Below are 23,815 nucleotides of genomic sequence, written 5' to 3' on the forward strand. Positions count from 1 at the left end.
ATTCCAGTAATTACCGGTATCTTTGCAACCCTAATTACACATATAGGATGGTGATGTAGAGGTGAATCCAGGCCCTGCAGTGCCTATCAGTGCCTCTCATTTGTTGACTTCTGTAACCGTAAAAGCCTTGGTTTCATGCATGTTAACATTAGAAGCCTCCTCCCTAAGTTTGTTTTATTCACTGCTTTAGCACTCTGCCACCCCGGATGTCCTAGCCGTGTCTGAATCTGAAACCATAGTCCCCAGCTATGTCCTGGACACCATATGTGAATTGATTGCCCCCCCATCTATCTTCAGAGCTCGTGCTGCTAGGTGACCTAAACTGGGACATGCTTAACACCCCAGCCATCCTACAATCTAAGCTTGATGCCCTCAATCTCACACAAATTATCAATGAACCTGCCAGGTACAACCCCAAATCCGTAAACACGGGCACCCTCATAGATATCATCCTAACCAACTTGCCCTCCAAATACACCTCTGCTGTTTTCAACCAAGATCTCAGCGATCACTGCCTCATTGCCTGCATCCGTAATGAGTCTGTGGTCAAACGACCACCCCTCATCACAGTCAAACGCTCCCTAAATACTTCAGCGAGCAGGCCTTTCTAATCGACCTGGCCCGGGTCTCCTGGAAGGATACTGACCTCATCCCGTCAGTAGAGGATGCCTGGTTATTCTTTAAAAAGTGCCTTCCTCACCATTTTAAATAAGAATGCCCCATTCAAAAAATGTAGAACCAGGAACAGATATAGCCCTTGGTTCACTCCAGACCTGACTGCCCTTGACCAGCACAAAACATTCTGTGGCATACTGCATTAGCATCGATTAGCCCCCGTGATATGCAACTTTTCAGGGAAGTTAGGAACCGATATACACAGGCAGTTAGGAAAGCTAAGGCTAGCTTTTTTCACCTATGATGAAAATTACAGGCCTCTCTCATCTTTTTAAGTGGGAGAACTTGCACAATTGGTGGCTGACTAAATACTTTTTTGCCCCACTGTATATACATATATATATATACACATACACAATCTCACATTAAATGTTCTATTAGCTTTAATGGTTTTCTATTTAGAATCATTTTAAAGGCGCCTGGAACACGTTCCTTTGCCTTAAATGAAGAGCACCGCAGTACTTACATGGTTCCATTAGTGTAAACTGCCTCTCCCCCCTCTCCTACATATTGAACCTGGGAGGGGTAAACATGCTGGACCTGCTGAACCTATTGAGAGAGAGAAACCAATGAATCAACCTTGAAGCACTATTATCAAGAGAGAGTATCCACATCTAGGCTGTTTCTCATTCCTTGACATTAGATAGGATATCTATGCTTGTTATGAATAAGAAAGAAACTTCAATGTAAATCATGTCTTCCATAATCATAATCTTGGTCATATCTTAACGCAGTGCTGTCAGTAGGTGGCAGGTGAGTCCAACGTGTCAAACTGAGAAAGATAAAATCCTTGCTGAGCAATTGAAGCACATATAATTGAGATCTAACATCAATTCTATCAGTTAGAAGCCCATACCATTCCAAAGCAAGAACGCTTACAATAAAGTGGAGAATGTAATCTGACTCTATATGTCTGATGCTACTGTGAATGGAGCCATGGTCTGTGCATATGGCTAAAGCTAGACTGACTGAGTGTCCTGGGGGCTGGGGAGAAGGAATAAGGGGTGATGAGGAGTGTACCTGCTGAGGGACCTGTTGCACCCGAGGAACTGACAGCTGCTGCACCTGCGCTCCCTTCTGGGCCGAACCTGTGGCCTGAACCAGCACCCTCTGGAGGGAGAGGAAACGCACAATTATTGGTAAGCACATCAAATGCCCACACACAGACACACACTATATCTATTTACACACAAAAAATTAAAATACAATCCCTAAACCCTTAATGAACACCAGAGAATCACAGAACAGGGGATTTGACTGGATTTTCTACATTACTTTTGGTATAATCTCCTTCCTTGTGTGCATTGTGGCTTGTGCCTTTCTTCTGTAAACTTCAACACAAATATGAAATGATTGCTGGTGGGAAAGATGATGCTATTCAGCAGCAGTGCAGCTTACCAGCCAACACATTTTTGTCTTGGTCCATTCTAGGCTTTTAGTAATTACAGGCAACCTGCAATGTAGGTTTATTTGGGGCCAGCTTTTTTCTTTGGCGGTCGCAGATGACTACTGCTGGTTTCCCTCTTTAGGGGAGTGTTAAGGGAGATGTGTTCATAACAACAAAAATAAATGCCATTTGCTTTCTCTAAAAGCCTGAGATATGTCAGAGGCGGTGTAGTATAGGCCTTAAGGTCAGAACTGTCTTTTCTCAAGCATAGCCAGCTGTCAATGCAAATATGATGCCCTATCCAAAAATATTAACATAAGGATATTTAACTGCTTGGTTTCTATGGATTTGCTCATCAACCAATGTCCTTTTCCCAGAATTTTGAACAGCTGTGGCAAGACAAGGTTATAGGTCCTACTTGCACTAATCAGAAACTCCTGCCTGATCACACACAACAACATGATATCAAATTATTTATGATGCCTTTATCCACATGTAGGCTAATGCTTGTTGATACATTTACAGTTCCTTCAGAAAGTATTCACACTTCTTGACTTTTCCCACATTTTGTTGTGTTACAAAGAAGTGGGATTAAAATCGATTTAATTGTCATTTTTGGTCAATGACCTACACAAAATACTCTGTCAAAGTGGAAGAAAAATTATAATATTTACTCACATTAATGAAAAATAAAACACTAATATATCTTGATTAGATAAGTATTCATACCCCTGAGCCAATACATGTTAGAAACACTTTTGGCAACGATTACAGCTGTGAGACTTATTGGGTAGGTCTCTAAAAGCTTTGCACACCTGGATTGTTCAATATTAGCGTACATCTAATATGTTCCCTCTGTTGATGATGTTCATTATATATTAAGGTTGAACCAAAACATTACAAAAATGAAATTATTATGTGAAATTGAATGATACAATAATGTATGTTGATGCTAATATGATGTACAATATTAAATTATGTTTCTATATGATAACAATACCATAATATGTTTAATATGCTACATACTATTTTTTAACAGTTTCACTAATTCGTTTTAATGAATTTAATTGGTTATTGGTTACACTGTGTGTCTACATAACCTGGTTCAAGTATTCATGACATTACCCTGAAGAAAGCACAGTGATGCCGAAACGTTGCTAAATACCCATTCAATTGCTGGGAAATTACACATGGAGTGTGAGACTTTCTTTATTTTGGTAGTTTAGGGTTTATTCGCCATTAGTCAGCACCTCCACACAAACTATTATTCTGGGTGTGCGCCAGCTCATGTTTTTAAAATGTTTAAATCTACTATCATCTCTCACTGACAGCACCCTAATCAATCAACTCCCTAGCCAACATGGGAACTGAACCTAATTCTAACGATACCCAACGGAGGCTTTTTGAATATAGCCAACAACAATGAGACAACATTTTAGTAACAGAGTCTCTATTTGACCGGCCAGAAGCCACCTGGGAAAATCTTTGTAATGAATTCCAAGACTGTTCATTCAGGAAAACTAGAACACCTGCATATTGTAACTTTAAGTGAGTATGTTCGAAATGGTGTTATCCCACACGGACTACGTTGGCAAAAAGAGCCTTCACTTGGCCAACGCACTGAAGAGTTTTGTGAACGATGGTGTGCTATACTAAATAAATGTTCATTGGACCTGATGACTCTGATCATTGAACAACTTAAAAAGGATATTATCGAGATCGCAACCTCAGTTGAAAATTCACAGCAAGCTCTACGAGACGAGCTTAATGACTCTATTAAACTGGATGATCTCATTAAGAGTAATGCTGACCTTCAGACTAAGATTACGACCGAACACCCCCAGCACGTAAGAGGGTTCGACGCATACTTCGGAGGAAGAAGAAATCCACTACCACCACGCAACACCTATCAATCGAGACCCAGGATGGGCCCCCAGTCCAACAGGCGCAAATGTCTTCAGTTTATCAAGTAAGACCCTGACATCCGCTCACCTCAGTGTTTTCAATAAGGGGTTATCATTTGTACCCACTGCATACCCACTACTAACAGCTAGCTTGTTTAGCCCCGGTCTACTAACTGTTCGCTCGTTAGCACAGGCCTGCTAACTGTCTGAATCGCAGTGTCCCCAGCTAGCCCAAACACTCACCGGATCCATATTTATCACTTTCGATTTTTTATTTGATTATACCCTCCGGTTACCTGCCTCACCCAATGTGATACGGAATCCCTATTATTTAAAAAATGTTGAACCTCCAGAAGCTAACCAGCTAACTAGCTACAAGCTATTTAGTCATTGTTAGCCACTGCTAGCGGCTTTTACCTTCTGCACAGCCAGACAGTTTTTTTTAGCCTGGATAACTATCTCTCCACAACAACGCCGGATTCCTGCCGTAATCCCTGGACCACTACTTCTGATCTTCACAGCTAGCTTGCACGCAGTACCGAAGCTATCCCTGATCCCTGTTAAACCTCTCTTTCATATCGTCTGAGATCCCCAAGGATTGGAAAGCTGCCGCAGTCATCCCCCTCTTCAAAGGGGGAGACACCCTGGACCCAAACTGTTACAGACCTATATCCATCCTGCCCTGCCTATCTAAGGTCTTCGAAAGCCAAGTCAACAAACAGGTCACTGACCATCTCGAATACCACCGTACCTTCTCCGCTGTGCAATCTGGTTTCCGAGCCGGTCACGGGTGCACCTCAGCCACGCTCAAGGTACTAAACGATATCATAACCACCATCAATAAAAGACAGTACTGTGCAGCCGTCTTCATCGACCTGGCCAAGGCTTTCGACTCTGTTAATCACCATATTCTTATCGGCAGACTCAGTAGCCTCTGTTTTTCTAATGACTGCCTTGCCTGGTTCACCAACTACTTTGCAGACAGAGTTCAGTGTGTCAAATCGGAGGGCATGTTGTCCCGTCCTCTGGCAGTCTCTATGAGGGTGCCACAGGGTTCAATTCTCGGGCTGACTCTTTTCTCTGTATATATCAATGATGTTGCTCTTGCTGCGGGCTATTCCCTGATCCACCTCTACGCAGACGACACCATTCTGTATTCTTCTGGCCCTTCCTTGGACACTGTGCTATCTAACCTCCAAACGAGCTTCAATGCCATACAACACTCCTTCCGTGGCCTCCAACTGCTCTTAAACCTAGTAAAAACCAAATGCATGCTTTTCAACCTTTCGCTGCCTGCACCCGCACGCCTGACTAGCACCACCACCCTGGATGGTTCCGACCTAGAATACGTGGACATCTATAAGTAGCTAGGTGTCTGGCTAGACTGTAAACTCTCCTTCCATACTCATATCAAACATCTCCAATCTAAAATCAAATCTAGAAGCGGCTTTCTATTTCGCAACAAAGCCTCCTTCACTCACGCCGCCAAACTTACCGATCCTCGACTTCGGCGATGTCATCTACAAAATAGCTTCCAATACTCTACTCAGCAAACTGGATGCAGTTTATCACAGTGCCATCTGTTTTGTTACTAAAGCACCTGATACCACCCACCACTGCGACCTGTATGCTCTAGTCGGCTGGCCCTCGCTAGATCCACTGGCTCCAGGTCATCTACAAGTCCATGCTAGGTAAAGCTCCGCCTTATCTCAGTTTACTGGTCACAATAGCAACACCCACCCGTAGCACGCGCTCCAGCAGGTGTATCTCACTGATCATCCCTAAAGCCAACACCTCATTTGGCCCCCTTTCCTTCCAGTTCTCTGCTGCCTGTGACTGGAACAAACTGCAAAAATCGCTTAAGTTGGAGACTTTTATCGCCCTCACCAACTTTAAACATCTGCTATCTGAGCAGCTAACCGATCGCTGCAGCTGTACATAGTCCATCGGTAAATAGCCCACCCAACTCACCTACCTCATCCCCATACTGTTTATATTTATTTACTTTTCTTCTCTTTTGCACACCAGTATCTCTACCTGTACATGACCATCTGATCATTTATCACTCCAGTGTTAATCTGCAAAATTGTAATTATTTGCCTACCTCCTCATGCCTTTTGCACACAATGTATATAGACTTTTTTTAAATGATTATTGACTTGTTATTGACTTGTTAATTGTTTACTTGTTAATTGTTTACTCCATGTGTAACTCTGTGTTGTCTGTTCACACTGCTATGCTTTATCTTGGGCAGGTCGCAGTTGTAAATGAGAACTTGTTCTCAACTAGCCTACCTGGTTAAATAAAGGTGAAATAAAATAAATAAAATAAAAATGACTGATGTCCAGATAGATCTATTCAAGTTTTTCCGTAATATGAGATTGAGTGAGTTCTTTGATAAGAGTGAAACTTGCATGACCCCACTTGAAATGTCATCCTCAGTGAGATGTATACATAGGTCTACCACGCTAATGAATAGACTTACCTGTCCTACTGTGAGTCAAGGAGGAGATGGAGCTATTAACCCAGCTGAGGTACCCGAGAACTCTGAGAGAACTACATTTGGAACAAAAAAGTTCATTTATACCTCCCCCCAGAGGCAATGCCTCCATAGAAACCTTCTGTAGGATTGTTGAAAATTATTTAGGTGACTTACTGAAAGACAAACAGAAACACAAATCCTATGATAACCTGAGTAGAGACGAGAGAATGGCTCTTAAGGACTTAAAGTCAGTTCCTTCGATTATTAAATAAAATAAAATTTTATTTGTCACATACACATGGTTAGCAGATGTTAATGCGAGTGTAGCGAAATGCTTGTGCTTCTAATTCCGACAATGCAGTAATAACCAACAAGTAATCTAGCTAACAATTCCAAAACTACTACCTTATAGACACGTGTAAGGGGATAAAGAATATGTACATAAAGATATATGAATGAGTGATGGTACAGAGCAGCATAGGCAAGATACAGTAGATGGTATTGAGTGCAGTATATACATATGAGATGAGTATGTAAACAAAGTGGCATAGTTAAAGTGGCTAGTGATGCATGTATTATATAAAGATGCAGTAGATGATATAGAGTACAGTATATACGTATACATATGGGATGAATAATGTAGGGTATGTAAACATTATATTAGGTAGCATTGTTTAAAGTGGCTAGTGATATATTTTACATCATTTCCCATCAATTCCCATTATTAAAGTGGCTGGTGTTGAGTCAGTGTGTTGGCAGCAGCCACTCAATGTTAGTGGTGGCTGTTTAACAGTCTGATGGCCTTGAGATAGAAGCTGTTTTTCAGTCTCTCGGTCCCAGCTTTGATGCACCTGTACTGACCTCGCCTTCTGGATGATAGCGGGGTGAACAGGCAGTGGCTCGGGTGGTTGTTGTCCTTGATGATCTTTATGGCCTTCCTGTGACATCGGGTGGTGTAGGTGTCCTGGAGGGCAGGTAGTTTGCCCCTGGTGATGTGTTGTGCAGACCTCACTACCCTCTGGAGAGCCTTACGGTTGTGGGCGGAGCAGTTGCCGTACCAGGCGGTGATACAGCCCGACAGGATGCTCTCGATTGTGCATCTGTAGAAGTTTGTGAGTGCTTTTGGTGACAAGCCAAATTTCTTCAGCCTCCTGAGGTTGAAGAGGCGCTGCTGCGCCTTCTTCACGATGCTGTCTGTGTGGGTGGACCAATTCAGTTTGTCTGTGATGTGTACGCCGAGGAACTTAAAACTTACTACCCTCTCCACTACTGTTCCATCGATGTGGATAGGGGGGTCTTCCCTCTGCTGTTTCCTGAAGTCCACAATAATCTCCTTAGTTTTGTTGACGTTGAGTGTGAGGTTATTTTCCTAACACCACACTCCGAGGGCCCTCACCTCCTCCCTGTAGGCCGTCTCGTCGTTGTTGGTAATCAAGCCTACCACTGTTGTGTCGTCCACAAACTCGATGATTGAGTTGGAGGCGTGCGTGGCCACGCAGTCGTGGGTGAACAGGGAGTACAGGAGAGGGCTCAGACCGCACCCTTATGGGGCCCCAGTGTTGGGGATCAGCGGGGTGGAGATGTTGTTGTCTACCCTTACCACCTGGGAGCGGCCCGTCAGGAAGTCCAGTACCCAGTTGCAAAGGGCGGGGTCGAGACCCAGGGTCTCGAGCTTGATGACGAGCTTGGAGGGCACTATGGTGTTAAATGCTGAGCTGTAGTCGATGAACAGCATTCTCACATAGGTATTCCTCTTGTCCAGATGGGTTAGTGTGGTTGAGATTGCATCGTCTGTGGACCTATTTGGGCGGTAAGCAAATTGGAGTGGGTCTAGGGTGTCAGGTAGGGTGGAGGTGATATGGTCCTTGACTAGTCTCTCAAAGCACTTCATGATGACGGAAGTGAGTGCTACGGGGCAGTAGTCGTTTAGCTCAGTTACCTTAGCTTTCTTGGGAACAGGAACAATGGTGGCCCTCTTGAAGCATGTGGGAACAACAGACTGGGATAGGGATTGATTGAATATGTCCGTAAACACACCAGCCAGCTGGTCTGCGCATGCTCTGAGGGCGTGGCTGGGGATGCCGTCTGGGCCTGCAGCCTTGCGAGGGTTGACACGTTTAAATGTTTTCCTCACGTCGGCTGCAGTGAAGGAGAGTCCGCATGTTTTAGTTGTGGGCCGTGTCAGTGGCACTGTATTGTCCTCAAAGCGGGCAAAAAAGTTATTTAGTCTGCCTGGGAGCAAGACATCCTGATCCGTGACGGGGCTGGTTTTCTTTTTGTAATCCGTGATTGACTGTAGACCCTGCCACATACCTCTTGTGTCTGAGCCGTTGAATTGAGATTCTACTTTGTCTCTATACTGACGCTTAGCTTGTTTGATTGTCTTGCGGAGGGAATAGTTACACTGTTTGTATTCGGTCAGGTTTCCAGTCACCTTGCCCTGATTAAAAGCAGTGGTTCGCGCTTTCAGTTTCACGCGAATGCTGCCATCAATCCACGGTTTCTGGTTTGGGAATGTTTTAATCGTTGCTATGGGAACAAATGTGACAAAGGAGGAGGAATTTGTATACAAAACAAATGTGAATGAATGTCACCGACAACTATCTAAAGGTGACTTCTATCGCAAATTGAATTGTGACCCTACCCTGGAATTCCAGCATAAGATCTCATCCACAGTGGAAAGCTGTTTGGAATCAGGACAAATCACTAAAGAAGAAGTTTAATTTTTATGTGTGAAATTTCCCAAGATACCAACTTTCTACACAGTCGCTAAATTACACAAACAGGTGTCTCCTCCACCAGGTAGACCCATTGTAGCAGCAATCGACTCTGTGACATCCAACATTTCTAAATTTGTGGATTACCACATTAAACCGATGGTTGAGAATCTCCCATTTTATGTCAAAGACACTAGTCACATGATCTCATTGAGAGGGCTTATGCAAACCTGCATTTGGGACAATTTGAAGAAGCATTCCTTTTTAAAACAGAGACACACCCATACTGTCTAAAATACTTCTAAAGAAAAAACACCTCTTGACATTTTCCACATTTTGTTGTGTTATAAAGAAGTAGGATTAAAGTGGATTTAATTGTAATTTTTGGTCAATGACCTACACAAAATACTTTTGTCAAAGTGGAAGAAAAATTATAATATTTACTCACATTAATGAAAAATAAAACACTAATGTATCTTGATTAGATAAGTATTCATACCCCTGAGCCAATAAATGTTAGAAACACTTTTGGCAACGATTACAGCTGTGAGACTTATTGGGTAAGTCTCTAAAAGCTTTGCACACCTGGATTGTACATTATTTGCCCATTAGTCTTTAGAAAATTATTCAGCTCCAGTGTAGATTTGGCCTTGTGTTTTAGGTTATTGTCCTGCTGACACTTCCCAGTGTCTGTTGGACCAGGTATTCTTCTAGGATTTTGCCTGTGCTTAGCTGTATTCTGTTTCTTTTTATATAAAAAAAAACTCCTCCTTAGTCCTTGCCGATGACAAGCATACCAATAACATGATGCAGCCACCACCATGCTTTAAAATTTGCCCCAAACATAACGCTTTGTATTCAGGACAAAAAGCACATTTCTTTGCCACATTTTTTTGCAGTATTTATTGTCTTGAAGCAAACCAGATGCATGTTTTGAAATATTTTTTATTCTGTACAGGCTTCCTTCTTTTCACTCTGTCATTTAGGTTAGTATTGTGGAGTAACTACAATGTTGTTGACCCATCCTCAGTTCTCATATCACATCCATTAAACTCTGCAACTGTTTTAACATCACCATTGGCCTCATGGTGAAATCCCTGAGCAGTTTCCTTCCTCTCCAGCAACTGAATTAGGAAGGATGCTTGTATCTTTGTGGTGACTGGGTGTAATGATACACCATCCAAAGCCTACTTACCATACTCAAAGGGATATTCAGCGTCTACTTTTTTTTCTCCTTATTAAATCGCTGGGTGCCCTTCTTTGCAATGCATTGAAAAATCTCCCTGGTCTTTGTGCTTGAATCTGTGCTTGAAATTCACTACTCTACATGATTAAAAAACTATGTTAACCACTATTATTTAACACATAATGAGCCCATGCAACTTATTATGTAATTTGTTAAACACATTTTTACTCCTGAACTTATTTAGGCATGCCATAACAAAGGGGTTGAATACTTATTAACTCAAAAGACATTTCAGTTTTTATTTTGTATACATTTTGAAAAGTTTCTACAAACAACATTCCACTTTGGCATTATGGGGTGTTGTGTGTGTGTAGATCAATGACCCAAAATCTCAATTTAATACATTTTAACTTCAGGCTGTAACAACAAAATGTGGAAAAAGTAAAGGGGTGTGAATACTTTCTGAAGGCACTGTATGTGGTTCTTAATATACAGGAAATACATTCACATTAAAGGATTGCTCTGAAGTGTAATACATCTGGTATCTGTCATGATAAATTATTAATGAAATCAACAGGTTTTTGAGAATTCTGCTGCTCTTCCCCAGTGCAAGGTGTGAGAGGGGTTTGGCTCCCATGGGGAGAATATCATGTTTGTGAGAGAGTACTCTGATGTAGAGTTCTGTGTTTGAAAGAGACCATAATGTGAAGTGTTGCTGGTCGTGGGGGAGAGTGCTGTGAGGAAGAGTGTTGTGGTTGAGTGAGAGAGACCACTGCGCTGCATGCGAGGGAGTGGAGCCTGGTTTTGTAGTAGTGTACCTGTTGTGAGGCTGGGACGGGCTGCACCACGGGGGCCTGGGTGGAGGTGGACGTACGCAGCACCACACTGGACGGCGAATCGGACCCTCCATCTGAACTCTGCATGCTGGGACCTTACAGGGGAGAGCGGGATGAGGGGAGGAGAGAGGGAAGAGGAGTGGGATTATTATTAGTAGTATTTTTGTTTACCTTCATTTAACTAGGCCAGTCAGTTAAGAACAAATTCTTATTTACAATGTGTTGTGAATTTTATGAATGACTAAATGATGTATACATTTAACGTGGAACTATAACTAACAGAATTCTACCCTGTCTCTGTATAATGATAAATAATGTTTGTCCATAAGAAAAAGGGACTGTTAGCAGGCAAGGAACTGTGGCAGACAACTTGTGACCAACTTGTGAACTATGTTGTCATTGTTTCTGAGAGGAGGGACATTTATGACGAAATGTGAGGTATATAGACCAATGTACAGGAAATGATAAGCAGAGCTCTCGTAAATAAACCTGCTGACTAAGTAGACTGGCCTCTGTCTGTTTCATTTTAATAAGAACCTTACAAATTCTTAGTAACAGACAGAGTATTTTAATTGAATTGGTTAATGAACATGAGAACATAATTCTCTTAACACAATGACGGCCTACCCCGACTAAACCCTAACCCGGACGACGCTGCGCTGCTCTATGGGACTCCCAATCACAGCCGGTTGTGATACAGCCTGGAATCGAATCAGAGTCTGTAGTGACGCCTCTAGCACTGAGATGTGGCAGGTAGCCTAGTGGTTAGAGCGTTGGGCCAGTAACCGAAAGGTTGCTGGATAGAATCCCAGAGCTGACAAGGTAAAAATCGGTCTTTCTGCCCCTGAACAAGGCAGGTAACCACTGTTCACCGGTAGGCCGTCATTGTAAATAAGAATGTGTTCTTAACTGACTTGCCTAGTTAAATAAAACATTTTTTTTTTAATGCAGTGCCTTAAAGCGCTGCACCACTTGGGATTCAGAGCAAGGACATACAAGACAAGAGTATACACGCGCAGCCCTGCCAGACAAGACAGAACCGTCAGAATGAATCCCTACTCAGAGCCAGGCCTGCACATGTGCTGCCATAACAAACAAATGGTCTTTTCACAGCATGCCACAGAGAGTGGCCAGGGCTTCATATTGCCTAGGTGGAGGTCCAGGCCCCAGGCCCTACTGAGTCACCTCATTTAACAACAATAGTAAAGCCAGCAGAAAATGGCTACTTAGTATTAGTCCAGCTGCTAGGAAGGAAGCAGGTGGAAAAGTTGTGGTGAAAACCATTGTTGTGAGTATTGTCAGGACTCAGGAGGCCCATACTGGTACCCCAAACTCTGACTAGCATTGGGTGAAAATGTGCACCGCATGGCAAAAGGGAGTGTGGAGAGCTAAAAATGGAGTGACACAAAGGCTCTCTCTTTCATAGAGAGAAAGATAGGGAGGGGTTGTAGGGAAGAATGGAACTGCAAGGGGGATAGGGAAGAAGAAAAAGACATCAACAGTGTCTCCAAAATAGGAAGAAAGAAAAAAAAGGAAATGCCAGTGGGGCTCCTAGCACGGCCAGGGTCCTGATGATATCCAGCATTTGTTTCAAATGAGAGTCGTTCTCTGAGGCTCCAATAATCCAGCTGATATGAGGAAATTCTTTAATGCTTTGTAAACGTTTGCCAGTTGCTATGGTGAGGAATCCATGACGACCACCACCAACCCTTGCCCCACTCTTCTCCCTCCCTGCTGCTCCCTCCTTTCTCTTTTCTTTTTAAAGCTCATGCACAGAAATTTTCGAGTGTGGCCACAGAGCAAGGGGGAGGGGAAGGAAAGGGAGAGAGAGAAGGGGGTTGGGTGTCTTTGCGGGAGGGAGGAGGCAGAACATCTCTAGAAGATCAGTAGCTAAACAAATGAGGCCTAATCAGTCAGCAGACATGGACAAGCCACTTCCGTTACTTATTCATCCTCAATCAGTGTCCAGGAGGAGCAGCTGTAAAGGGGCAATATGCGATTGCTACATCCATTTGTGGACTTTTACATTAATGATATATACCTATTGATTCTTGAATAATAAAATGTATAAATGCCTCATGAGCTTAGTTCATCTGTCTTACTCCATCAGAATTCCATTGTTTGTAAACAGTGTAAATGTAAACAAATACTGTATAGCTTTAAAAAGTGGTTAAAACTATAATTTGGATCTCATGGGTGAACAGTCCTTGCATCCATACACTGCCTATGAATTTGAGAGTGGTTACATTATTTTTTATTTCACCTTTATTCCACCAGGTAGGCTAGTTGAGAACAAGTTCTCATTTACAACTGCGACTTGGCCAAGATAAAGCAAAGCAGTGCAACACAAACAACAGAGTTACACATAAACAAATGTACAGTCAATAACACAATACAAAAAACCTATGTACAGTGTGTGCAAATGTGGAAGAGTAGGGAGGTAAAGGCAATAAATAGGCCATAGAGGCGAAATAATTACAATTTAGCACTAACACTGGAGTGATCGATGTGCAGATGATGATAGATTTATCTAGCCCCATTGCTCAACTTTTTACCAAAACAGTGTCGGGGTGCCCCGTTGTTGTTGTTTCAACTGCAGATTTCCCTTTTAAACTAGGCCACCATACCAGACACGGGCTCAACAAGGAAATAATTTACAGACTGATAACCACTCCCTATATATACACACGATTACTGCTATAAAAGCCACATCATTACACAGGATAATAATACACAAAGATGTATCACATCTACCATAATCAAAGCAGATATGTAACAGTAACACTGCTTGCTTGCTGCCTGTTAGATCAGTACTACACTGCCTGAAGCACGAATAGCTTAGTGGCCATTAACAGGCTGCTTTTAATACTGTTTGATTAGACAGTCATTCATCATTAGAGTCAAGCTAGTGGGTGGGCAACAGGTGCTGTTCAGCTCTGCTCAAACACCCCCAGCACTTTAAATTTCAGTATTTTTTAAATCTGTTTTGACACAGAGAGTAGAGTTAGAGAGTGAGTGAATGAATGTAAAATGCATTGTGATTGCTTAGATTCTGGTGTCAAATTTCTTCAGAGCTACACACTAAATTAAAGACAGATGACAAATAATAAAAGATTAACATTAAGACATGAGGACAATTAGAGCAACACCATACCTAGGCTTATTAACGGAAATTGTGAAACATGATTGAAGTACGATTTTTTCACAACAATGGACATGAACCAGCATTCCCATTAGCCGGTAAAAGACGGCTTTTGTCTGATACATTTTTTTATAGAAAAGCCGATAAATAAAAATGGTGCAGGCCAATTGTCCGGGAGAAGAACAAAAAAATCCCATTGCGAATTAATGTTTTTTAGCCTATGTACAGTACCAGTCAAAAGTTTGGAGACACCTAAAGGGTTTTTCTTTATTTTTTACTTATCCTACATTGTAGAATAATAGTGAAGACATCAAAACAATGAAATAACACGAATGGAATTATGTAGTAACCAAAAAATTGTTAAACAAGTCAAAATATATTTTATATTTGAGATTCTTCAAAGTAGCCACCCTCTGCCTTGATGACAGCTTTGCACAGCAAAAAACACGAGCAATGGACATTAGACCAGTGGAAATCTGTCCTTTGGTCTGATGAGTCCAAATGTTTGACTTTTGGTTCCAACCGCCGTGTCTTTGTGAGATGCAGAGTAGGTGAACGGATGATCTCCGCATGTGTGGTTCCCACTGTGAAGCATGGAGGAGGTGTGATGGTGTGGGGGTGCTTTGCTGGTGACACAGTCAGTGATTTATTTAGAATTCAACCAGCATGGCTACCACAGCATTCTGCAGCGATACACCATCCCATCTGGTTTGCGCTTAGTGGGACTATCATTTGTTTTTCAACAGGACAATGACCCAAAACACACCTGCAGAGTGAAGGAAAAGCAGCCAACAAGAGCTCAGCATATGTGGGAACTCTTTCAAGACTGTTGGAAAAGCATTCCTTATGAAGCTGGTTGAGAGAATGCCAAGAGTGTGCAAAGCTGTCATCGAGGCAAAGGGTGGCTACTTTGAAGAATCTAAAATATTTCATATATTTTGATTTGTTATAACACATTTTTGGTTACTACATGATTCCATGTGTTATTTCATAGTTTTGATGTCTTCACTGCTACAGCATCTCAAACAGCAAATGCATAGGCAACGGAAGGCAGGCTTCATCAGTACATCACATGCCACTTTGCAATGAGCTAGAAGTAGTATGCATTTTGAAAACATATACTTAATTGTTTGAAACCTGAACATTTTACTACATATTATGAGGCATGTCTAACATGGCTTCAAAATAGCTTAGCCAAAATCCGACCATATCCGTGGAAGCAATTATTTTACATACACTTTCTTTCATTGCCCAGTAGCCAAAGGCACAATACTAAACATATTAGCAACCCAAGCTAGTTGTTGCATATTATATCTCCCCTCCTTCTACATTTTTAATTGATATTTTCATCTCTGTCATATGCTTTTGACCACAGTGATTTCCTATTATTATAATTTCATTATAGAACATCCATTCACACGTAGCCTACTGCCTTGTGCGTATTGCTGCGCACTTATAATGTGAAGAAATAATAGTTCAACATTTTAAGCTAAACGTTCTGGTCTGTTGCATTAGACACATTGCTTGAAAAATAATAATAATAATGTAGCCTAGGCCTACTTGTTGTATGAATTTGGGATCTATCGTCACACAACTGTCTCAGAGTCTGCATGGAGTAAGCTATTTCCCTCTCAATAGGCTGACCAATAGAATAGCTAGACTTTCTACTGGTGGATAGTAGATTGACATTGGCTAGTGATTTTGCTGTTCCTTACTCGTCTTGTTAGCTGAGGAAAAGAAAATGTGGACAGTTATTCTAACATCTTCAAGGTGTGCGTCAGAATTGGGTAATCGTTGTTGCATCCTCAACTTGCATGTTCTGTTAATGTGAATTACCATAATCTAAATGTGATTTCTGTCATTCTGAGCACCGTGGGTGGACGCCCTAATCAGGTTACGCACCCAATGCATATGGGTCCGGTAAATTTCTCAAATGTCCGGTAAATTAAAACGCTGCCGGTCAAATGTCCGGCACCACATTTTCCTAACAGAAACCCTGGCATGGATTACCACAGAGCTGGTGTGCCACTGACATTTTCCACACAGGAGGATTCCAAAGACACGCCTGTCTAGATAAGTAATAAATAGCCTTATAGCCAAGTGGTGTCGATAATGTTGTAATTCTTCCATTACTTTAGGCTGGCATTTGTCAATCGTTGTCTAAGCATTAATCACATAGGAACTCACACAATATAAAGCTGTTTGAGGAGACTGCCAAGTCCTTCTCTGTGTAACCTCTTGAAACAGTCACAAACAGCCTCGGTCACTTTCAGCCACCTCTAGTCCCTCTCATATGTATTTGTCAGACAGGAGGCAAAATTAGCACCTGTCTATAAGGGTCCCGAGTAGAATATAGACAGACAATCCTCCATTATTTGTCTATTCCTTGCATTATTCCTTGTGGCAAACTTGTAACACAACAGCAAATAATCGCAGTACTCATTTAGCATTTTCTGAAAGAAGTTAAAGTGATGGTCCAGAACTTTTGTATAAATTCAGCCATTTGTTTGTGCTCACGAGCCAAAACAGGTCCCCGAAAAATTGTGCACAATTGTATACAAAGTCATCCATTTTGTATGATATGCTACATCCTACAAAAAAAGTATTACATTTTTTATTTTTTTGCAAAATGTGTATAATATGTTAAGAATTTAAGATCCCGGACGGCATCTTTAAAAATGATTTTTTATTTATTTAAAGCTCCAGCGGCCAGATGTTTCAAATGGAAGGAATTTGTCCATGGGGTGTCAGTTGAGTTATAAATACACTGATAACAATCCCTGCAGTTATCGTTGGACTTCTTTCCTTAGCGTGGTTATTATGCACTGAAGGGGGGAGAGGGAGCAGTGGAGTGGGGTGGTACAAGGACTCATAAACCTAGGCTTTGTCCTTTTAAGTTTTCATGCTTAAAGCTCAAATAAGTGGGTGCTTTGGAAGTGCGCCATGCGTTGGACTGGAGGAGGGAGGGAGTGCAGGCAGGCAGACTGGTTAGATGGCTTTCTCCCCCAGCCACATTGAGTTGAGCCCCCCCGTGACAGTTAAAAGCCACACAAATTCCTCAACAACTGCTATGAGCGGCAGAAACACTGCGGGAGCCCCGGCAAACCACTGCAGAACCCAACTGTGAATGGGCTGCACTTTTTAACAGAGACTTTCTCCTCCCAACCCTGAGACAACTTCACACACAAACCTCGAAAAAATGATCCTGTCTTCACTCAAGCAACTCACAAATTAGCAATTTAGACAATTGTGTGAGCGGACCAATATCCCTCTGTTAAAGATGCCCTATGCAGAAATCACTCCGCCATTTTATGGTTGCTAAAATTTAAATAGTTTGCTTAATTTCAGTTTATGTGACAAAACTAGCAATTATAGTGTAGAGAATCATTGTACTATCTAAACCAAGCTGGTGTACAAAACCAAAAGTAAAAAACACAAAAACGAAACTTAAGAACGGGAAGCATAGAAATAGTGCACATAGAACAGATCAACCGCTTCTAAGACTTGCTTTCAATGAGAATGACAGATCTATAACACACATTTCTATGTGAATTTGGTAGACCTCTTAAAGGTAAGCGTGCAGTACTATAAACTTATACCTGCTATTTGGTATGAAAATCTAGACAAGATTTAAACATCTGTCACTGACAAATCTAACTTAACCAGCGCTCAATCAGAGAAAAACACATACAGATGTTCAATTAAAAACAGGAGCCCACAGTCTTGGCTCTTGTTTGCACTGGCCCACATTGTTTGCAGAGCAACAACGGTTGCTAGTGGCAACACCGTCCACTCCCGTTTCCAGGGGCCTGTTGCTATGCAACCAACAGAATACTTCCCAAACCAAACAATGCCATCCCCCCAACTGATCCCTCTATCTCACACTAAGCAGAAACTTACAACAATAAATACGTAAGCTATTAATTTCAGACACCGGGGTGGAGACAGAGGGCAGACTCATTCCTGTGCCATGGAGAAGAAAGATTATATAAAAATGTTAAAAACGCCATGCTGGTTTCAACTGTTCTCTCTCTTTTATGCACTCGGTGGTCAAATGAAGGAAGAATGTTTAAATCATCAGAAAGGGGACAGCCAATCCTCGAAGCTTGGCTTACACCTCCCCATTCCAAAAACAACAATTACTTTGAAAATCAATCACAGATTACTTTTCCAACGTGTATAATCCATGCAGCAGGAAGGAGACATAAACACTTTGAGGAGAGCACTGCCACAGACTAGTCCGACTCAAGGGGCTTTTACTGCACATCGGAAGTTGAAACAACCAGGCAATAAAGCATGGACACTTGTCATTAAACTCATGTCTATGGGGGACATTTGTGCACCACTTCTTTGTTCACCATATCCTGCCCCCACGTACAATTCCTAGCCCATTCCTTCAGTTATATAACAGATAAATGTACTTCAAGGAGAAGAAACATGCTTTCCATAAGACTTTCTACTCTGAAAATAGTTAAATCAATGTGATCTATATTGGGTGACCAATCTAATAGCCATCCCCATTGTAAGAAACCCAGGTTGGCTTCTTTTTGATTCTATAACAAAAAAACATAACGATAGCACACAGGCGCATGCACTCACAAAAAGCTAATTAAGATATGATAAGAGATTTCCACGACAGAGGCTGTTCTTCAAGCCTGTCTCATGAATTCATGGCTAATCCAATCAAAGCAGCTCTTGGGATCTGCAGATGGCGACGCTGGAGGGAGAGGAGGGGACGTGGCCAGCTATTAGATGAGAGGTGCCATTCAAGGGGCCGCTAAACCAGCCACTGATCCTGGATCCACTCTCTCCCCGTTTCCACCTCTGGTCACAGCCCGTCAACACAGAGATGCCATTCGTTACCATGTGGAGTGCAGGCCTGACAGCCGGAGAATTATCAAACGGTTGCCAAGGAGACTGTGTTAACCCATACACCTCCCCCACCCCCCACCTCTATAACCTTTTGCAGATTTCCTCCACCACCTCCCATCCATCTCCATTCTACATCCACTCCTAAGATGAATAACACTGTGTTAGAGAAGAAGAAAGTACATTTGTGAGGAGCAGTCAACCTCCTGGAAAACAAAGCAGATGGGCAGGGATGAATTAAGTGTCCTGAAGGTAATCTGTTGCATGTGGTTGTCTCTCTCTTTAATGATCATTTGTCTCCTGTTTTTCCGGCAGGGGTGATGACAGAGTGAAGGAGGGAACATCAGTCTTTGTTGTCATGCCACCTTGTTGCCCATAGAGATAGAAAAACAGTTTGTGAAATGCAACTAAACTGTTCCAACGTGGCAGCTAGCATGGAGACGGTTTTATGTTTGACATCGATCACATCTGAAGGTGGCAATACAGACTAGACAAAACCAAAGTGAAACATCACTAAGTGATGCTCAATGTATATTTACCAAGTCAATGTCCCCAAGAAATACTGATTCTAATCATTTAGACTTTCCTATAAAATCCTTGCATGGTGCCATGGGCTTGGTGCTATTATCAGAACAGACAAATTAAACCACAACCTAAGGCATTCCTATAATAATTAACTTAGAATGCAAACATTAAAACAAATAAACTGCTTTGTAGCTCCCCATGTTGCCTATATTATATAGAGTTTGACAATGTTGAATATTTTACTAAATATCAAGACATTGTCTAGACCTACACAGTTTGACTCTACTGGGAATGGGTGACGTGTGCACTGTAGACACATCAAGCATTCCAGAAAATCCATACCATCTGAGTGTCAAAGCAGAGGAGGTCGGAACGGCATGTTAAAATAATTATAAACAGCAAGATGCAAAGCCCGTGGCAAAGGAAACTCCTAAAGCTACTCTGTCATGCAAAATATTCTCTGCATTACGTGTGCTTTCTGTTAGAAATCTTTCTCGAATTTCTTACTACACTAGCTGAGCAGCTTTCCCTTTGATAATCCAAAGAAAAACATCACCTGTTGCATGGTATTGACATAGACGGATCACATTTAACCAAAACAATCGATGAGTAAGAACATGAAGTGGGTTAAGGCTCATTGGGCTTAGTTTTAGTCCAAACCAGGGTTTCCGTTTTGGCACTGGTCAACGTGACCGGCAAGATTTTATTTAACGGGCATTTGAGAAATGTACCAGACATCTATATGCATTTGGTGTGTAATGCATTAGGGCGTCCACCCACGGTGCTCAAAATCACATTTAGAGTATTGTAATTCATCTTAATCCTTAAGAGTCTGACACACCCATGCATCAACCTAATGAACATAATACAAAACATCCACATCAAAATCTGTCAATTTAAGCTAGAGACATGTTTTTTTTGTTGCATAGGCTGCGTCTCAGTCCCCCGCATCCGCCTATGTTACCCTTTAACATCTCCGACCAGGAGACATCCCGAAAATCGGTCTTCTCACAAAAATGTCTGTAGCGTCCGAATGGTTTGGCCTACTAACTATTATGACCACTCTATGGAAAGGTGAGACTCACGAGCATGATGGTGTGCTCTACGACCCCCACAAGTGTCACGGGACTCATTGGAAGGTAACCCATACAAATTAATGGAAGTATGGAGGTAGTTTTGTGCCAACAAAAATAAAGGGTTAAATGTGTCCAAAAATATTTTATATTTTTACTTTCTTTCTTGCCATTTATTAATGTGTTATTCAATGTGTTTCTATAGTACTAAAGGGGCAAATTCTATATTTTACCAAATAATATTTTGTATATATAATTCTATACCTAAAGGGGTCCTAAAATAAAATAAAAATGGAATAGCTTAAATGGTCCATGATATAACCATCTTTAAACAATTCCATATGTTAGCTTAGTAGAAGATAGATAATAAAAATCTACCAGCCACTCAGATTTTTTTATCAGCCAAAATATTTTTGGGATGCTAATATTTCATTTTGGGTGGCCTAATATCACAGATGAGACAAAAAATTGCACCTTCCCTTTTAAGGGTGTGGTAGCACGATTTGAGTCATGTTTGTGGCTGTGAGATTGAGTCTGCCTAGGATAAGTTTGTCTTCTCTTCCCTAGCAGTTGAAACTCAAACATAGAAAAACAACCTTGTGTAAAAACACAAGGGCAGTCTCACTTCAGTAGTCTTTCGTTTTAAGTAAATTAAACCAACTTTTATGCCTTTGCGCATCGCTTCTAAAAATGAATAATTCACTGGTCGTGTCTACACTTGACACTTACAGTACTAGTCAAAAGTTTGGATACACCTACTCATTCAAGGCTTTTTCTTTATTTTTTTACATTGTAGAATAATAGTGAAGACATCAAAACTATGAAATAACACAGATGGAATCATATAATAGGAGGAAATATGTTTCTAGTGTGTGGGGAACGTGTTTGCTGGCCTCATAAATGCTAGCCAGCAAGCTAATATTTAGAAAGATAATTTTTCGGTTTGGCTAGAGTTATGCTAAGTCGTTTGCAATCCCTTTAGCGTTGCTTGCTGGCTAACGACAGAGGATAGCTGGCTACTTAGTTACAGAAGTTAGCTACTGCCATCAGCTGTTGTGTCATCATATTCCACCATTTCTAGAATGCCAACTGGCATTTGAATATAGCGCGTGAACGGACACAATGTGGACACATTTAAATGTAAATGTAGACGTGTGACATGTTTGGAATTCAGAACTCCATTATCAGAATACAAATGCTGCATGAACTGTCAATTCTAGACACGGCCTCTCAGCTCTTCACATGCGCACATCCCCCAGCCAGGCAGTGTTGCAGCGCGAGGTGGAATAGGCTATATAGGATTCGTAGTTCTTTGACTTTGTGGATTAAATTTACCAGCTATGAAACAAACCGGCGGAAATACTTTGAAAACAGCTACTGCAGTATTTGTTTTACAATAAATGTGATCATACGTGACTATTTTTATGCACAAATGCAAGTGAAATGTTCGCAATGTGGAACCCTGATCACCCGCCTATGTGGCTGGTGAAATAGACAACATCTTACCTGCCAATGCCAAAATCTACCCGCATTTGGCAGGCGGGGAGTGTTAATTTTAGACCATGTGTGTGATATACGTGGCTTATTGATAACAACTCTATTTCCTACTATAGGCAGTTGGCTGCCTAGGGATTGCAACATTGTAACTTGCTGTTGTGAATAGTTGCCAACGATATTTCATTTCCATGTGCTACTGAACAAGCTCAACTGAAATGCACCATTTGCACTTGATACACATCATTACTCTACTCTAGTCTATCAATCTATTCCAAATCTTTATACTATATATGACACAGGGACGCATACGTTGATCTTGCCTAGGGCGGCAGCAGAACTGCTAGAGCCTGGGACTGACTAACAAAATAATTTGCCTCTAATTTACGAGACCTTGTCAGCCGCTGCTGTTAGGAAGTCAAAACCGTCCAACCACATGGAGCAGCTTGCAAATCGCATCAGTCTTGTTACTTTGTCCTCAAGAAGGCGTGATCTTGAGGCTGTCTTTAATCTGTTTTGGAGAAAGAATCCCCTCTCGACGACGGGCACACTGGAATCGGGGATAATCAACACAATCTTCCACAATTTTGTCCAGTCGGGGTACTTAGCTGAAGTCCCTTATGAGGAACTTTTGCGTGTCAGGTGAGTAGAAACACACTCACCTGTCACTAATTTCCAAGCAGCTTGAGGATTTATTAGCATATAAAAGTATATTTGCCTTTGAAGTCAGAGCACATTGACTGGTACTTCCATCAGTGAATTAAAAGCATTATTTTGCAATGGATTTTTCCCGCCCAAATTGCAACAATTTTAGCGGCTTTTCAATTATTATTTTCTTTGGGGGGGGGGGGGGGTCAAAGCCATCATATACTGGCTAACGGAAACCCTGGTCCAGACTTTCCCTAAACTGTAGGAGGAACTGCTTTAGCATCCAAAATCATGCTCTGGACTAACTCACGTGTTAACCTGATCCTGAGATCCAAGCCCATATCCATAGGTTGATTAATCTTGCAGCTGTAATTTGAGAAAATATTTAATTCAAGGGTTTATGGATAACTCATAATGAACATCAGGCTCAGAGAAATTCAGTGTCTCTGCTGCTTTGCAAGTTCGCTACCACAGTAAGCCATGGACTATGACTTTTCATAATCACATCCCAGGCATATCTAAATATAAACCCACATTAGCTCCCGGTCGAGATGTGCATATTATCTTTTCACTTTCAAAGACTAAAGTGTGCAAGCGGTAACTGCCTGTAGAAGAAAGGCTGAGAGCAGTCAAACAGACAAAGTGTATTTCAGATCTCTTTTCAGTTGCTCTTGTGCAGGGGTGAATCATTTTTTCCAGGCAGAGAGATACCGGAGAGATGACCTCAGTAGATGGCAGAGGTAGTGCTCCAGCTATCATCCTGGCCTCTGAACCAAAGTAGCAGGTTTTATCTCACAAGACGAATCTGCATTTCCTTGGCAGGGGATTCACTCCATGCAGACATGACACACAGCAATTGATCATACGATTTCACAAG

The 23,815-nt window shown here is 41.7% G+C and overlaps 1 protein-coding gene across 2 annotated transcripts in view; it reads right to left on the reverse strand.

Annotated features, from left to right (window-relative positions):
- LOC109897902 (DNA-binding protein RFX2-like) overlaps nucleotides 1-23,815 on the reverse strand; it is a 63,306-nt gene that overhangs the window by 32,041 nt on the left and 7,450 nt on the right. For both annotated transcript variants that reach the window (XM_020492554.2, XM_020492553.2), the window contains exons 2-4: nucleotides 11,170-11,282; nucleotides 1,696-1,785; nucleotides 1,142-1,224 (exon numbers count right to left, since the gene is read on the reverse strand). In XM_020492554.2, coding sequence (XP_020348143.1) covers nucleotides 1,142-1,224; nucleotides 1,696-1,785; nucleotides 11,170-11,274 — 278 coding nt within the window. In that variant the 5' untranslated portion in view covers nucleotides 11,275-11,282. The remainder of the gene's footprint in view (nucleotides 1-1,141; nucleotides 1,225-1,695; nucleotides 1,786-11,169; nucleotides 11,283-23,815) is intronic.

Source organism: Oncorhynchus kisutch, linkage group LG10 (assembly GCF_002021735.2).
Source record: "Oncorhynchus kisutch isolate 150728-3 linkage group LG10, Okis_V2, whole genome shotgun sequence".
NCBI classification, from domain to species: Eukaryota; Metazoa; Chordata; class Actinopteri; order Salmoniformes; family Salmonidae; genus Oncorhynchus; species Oncorhynchus kisutch.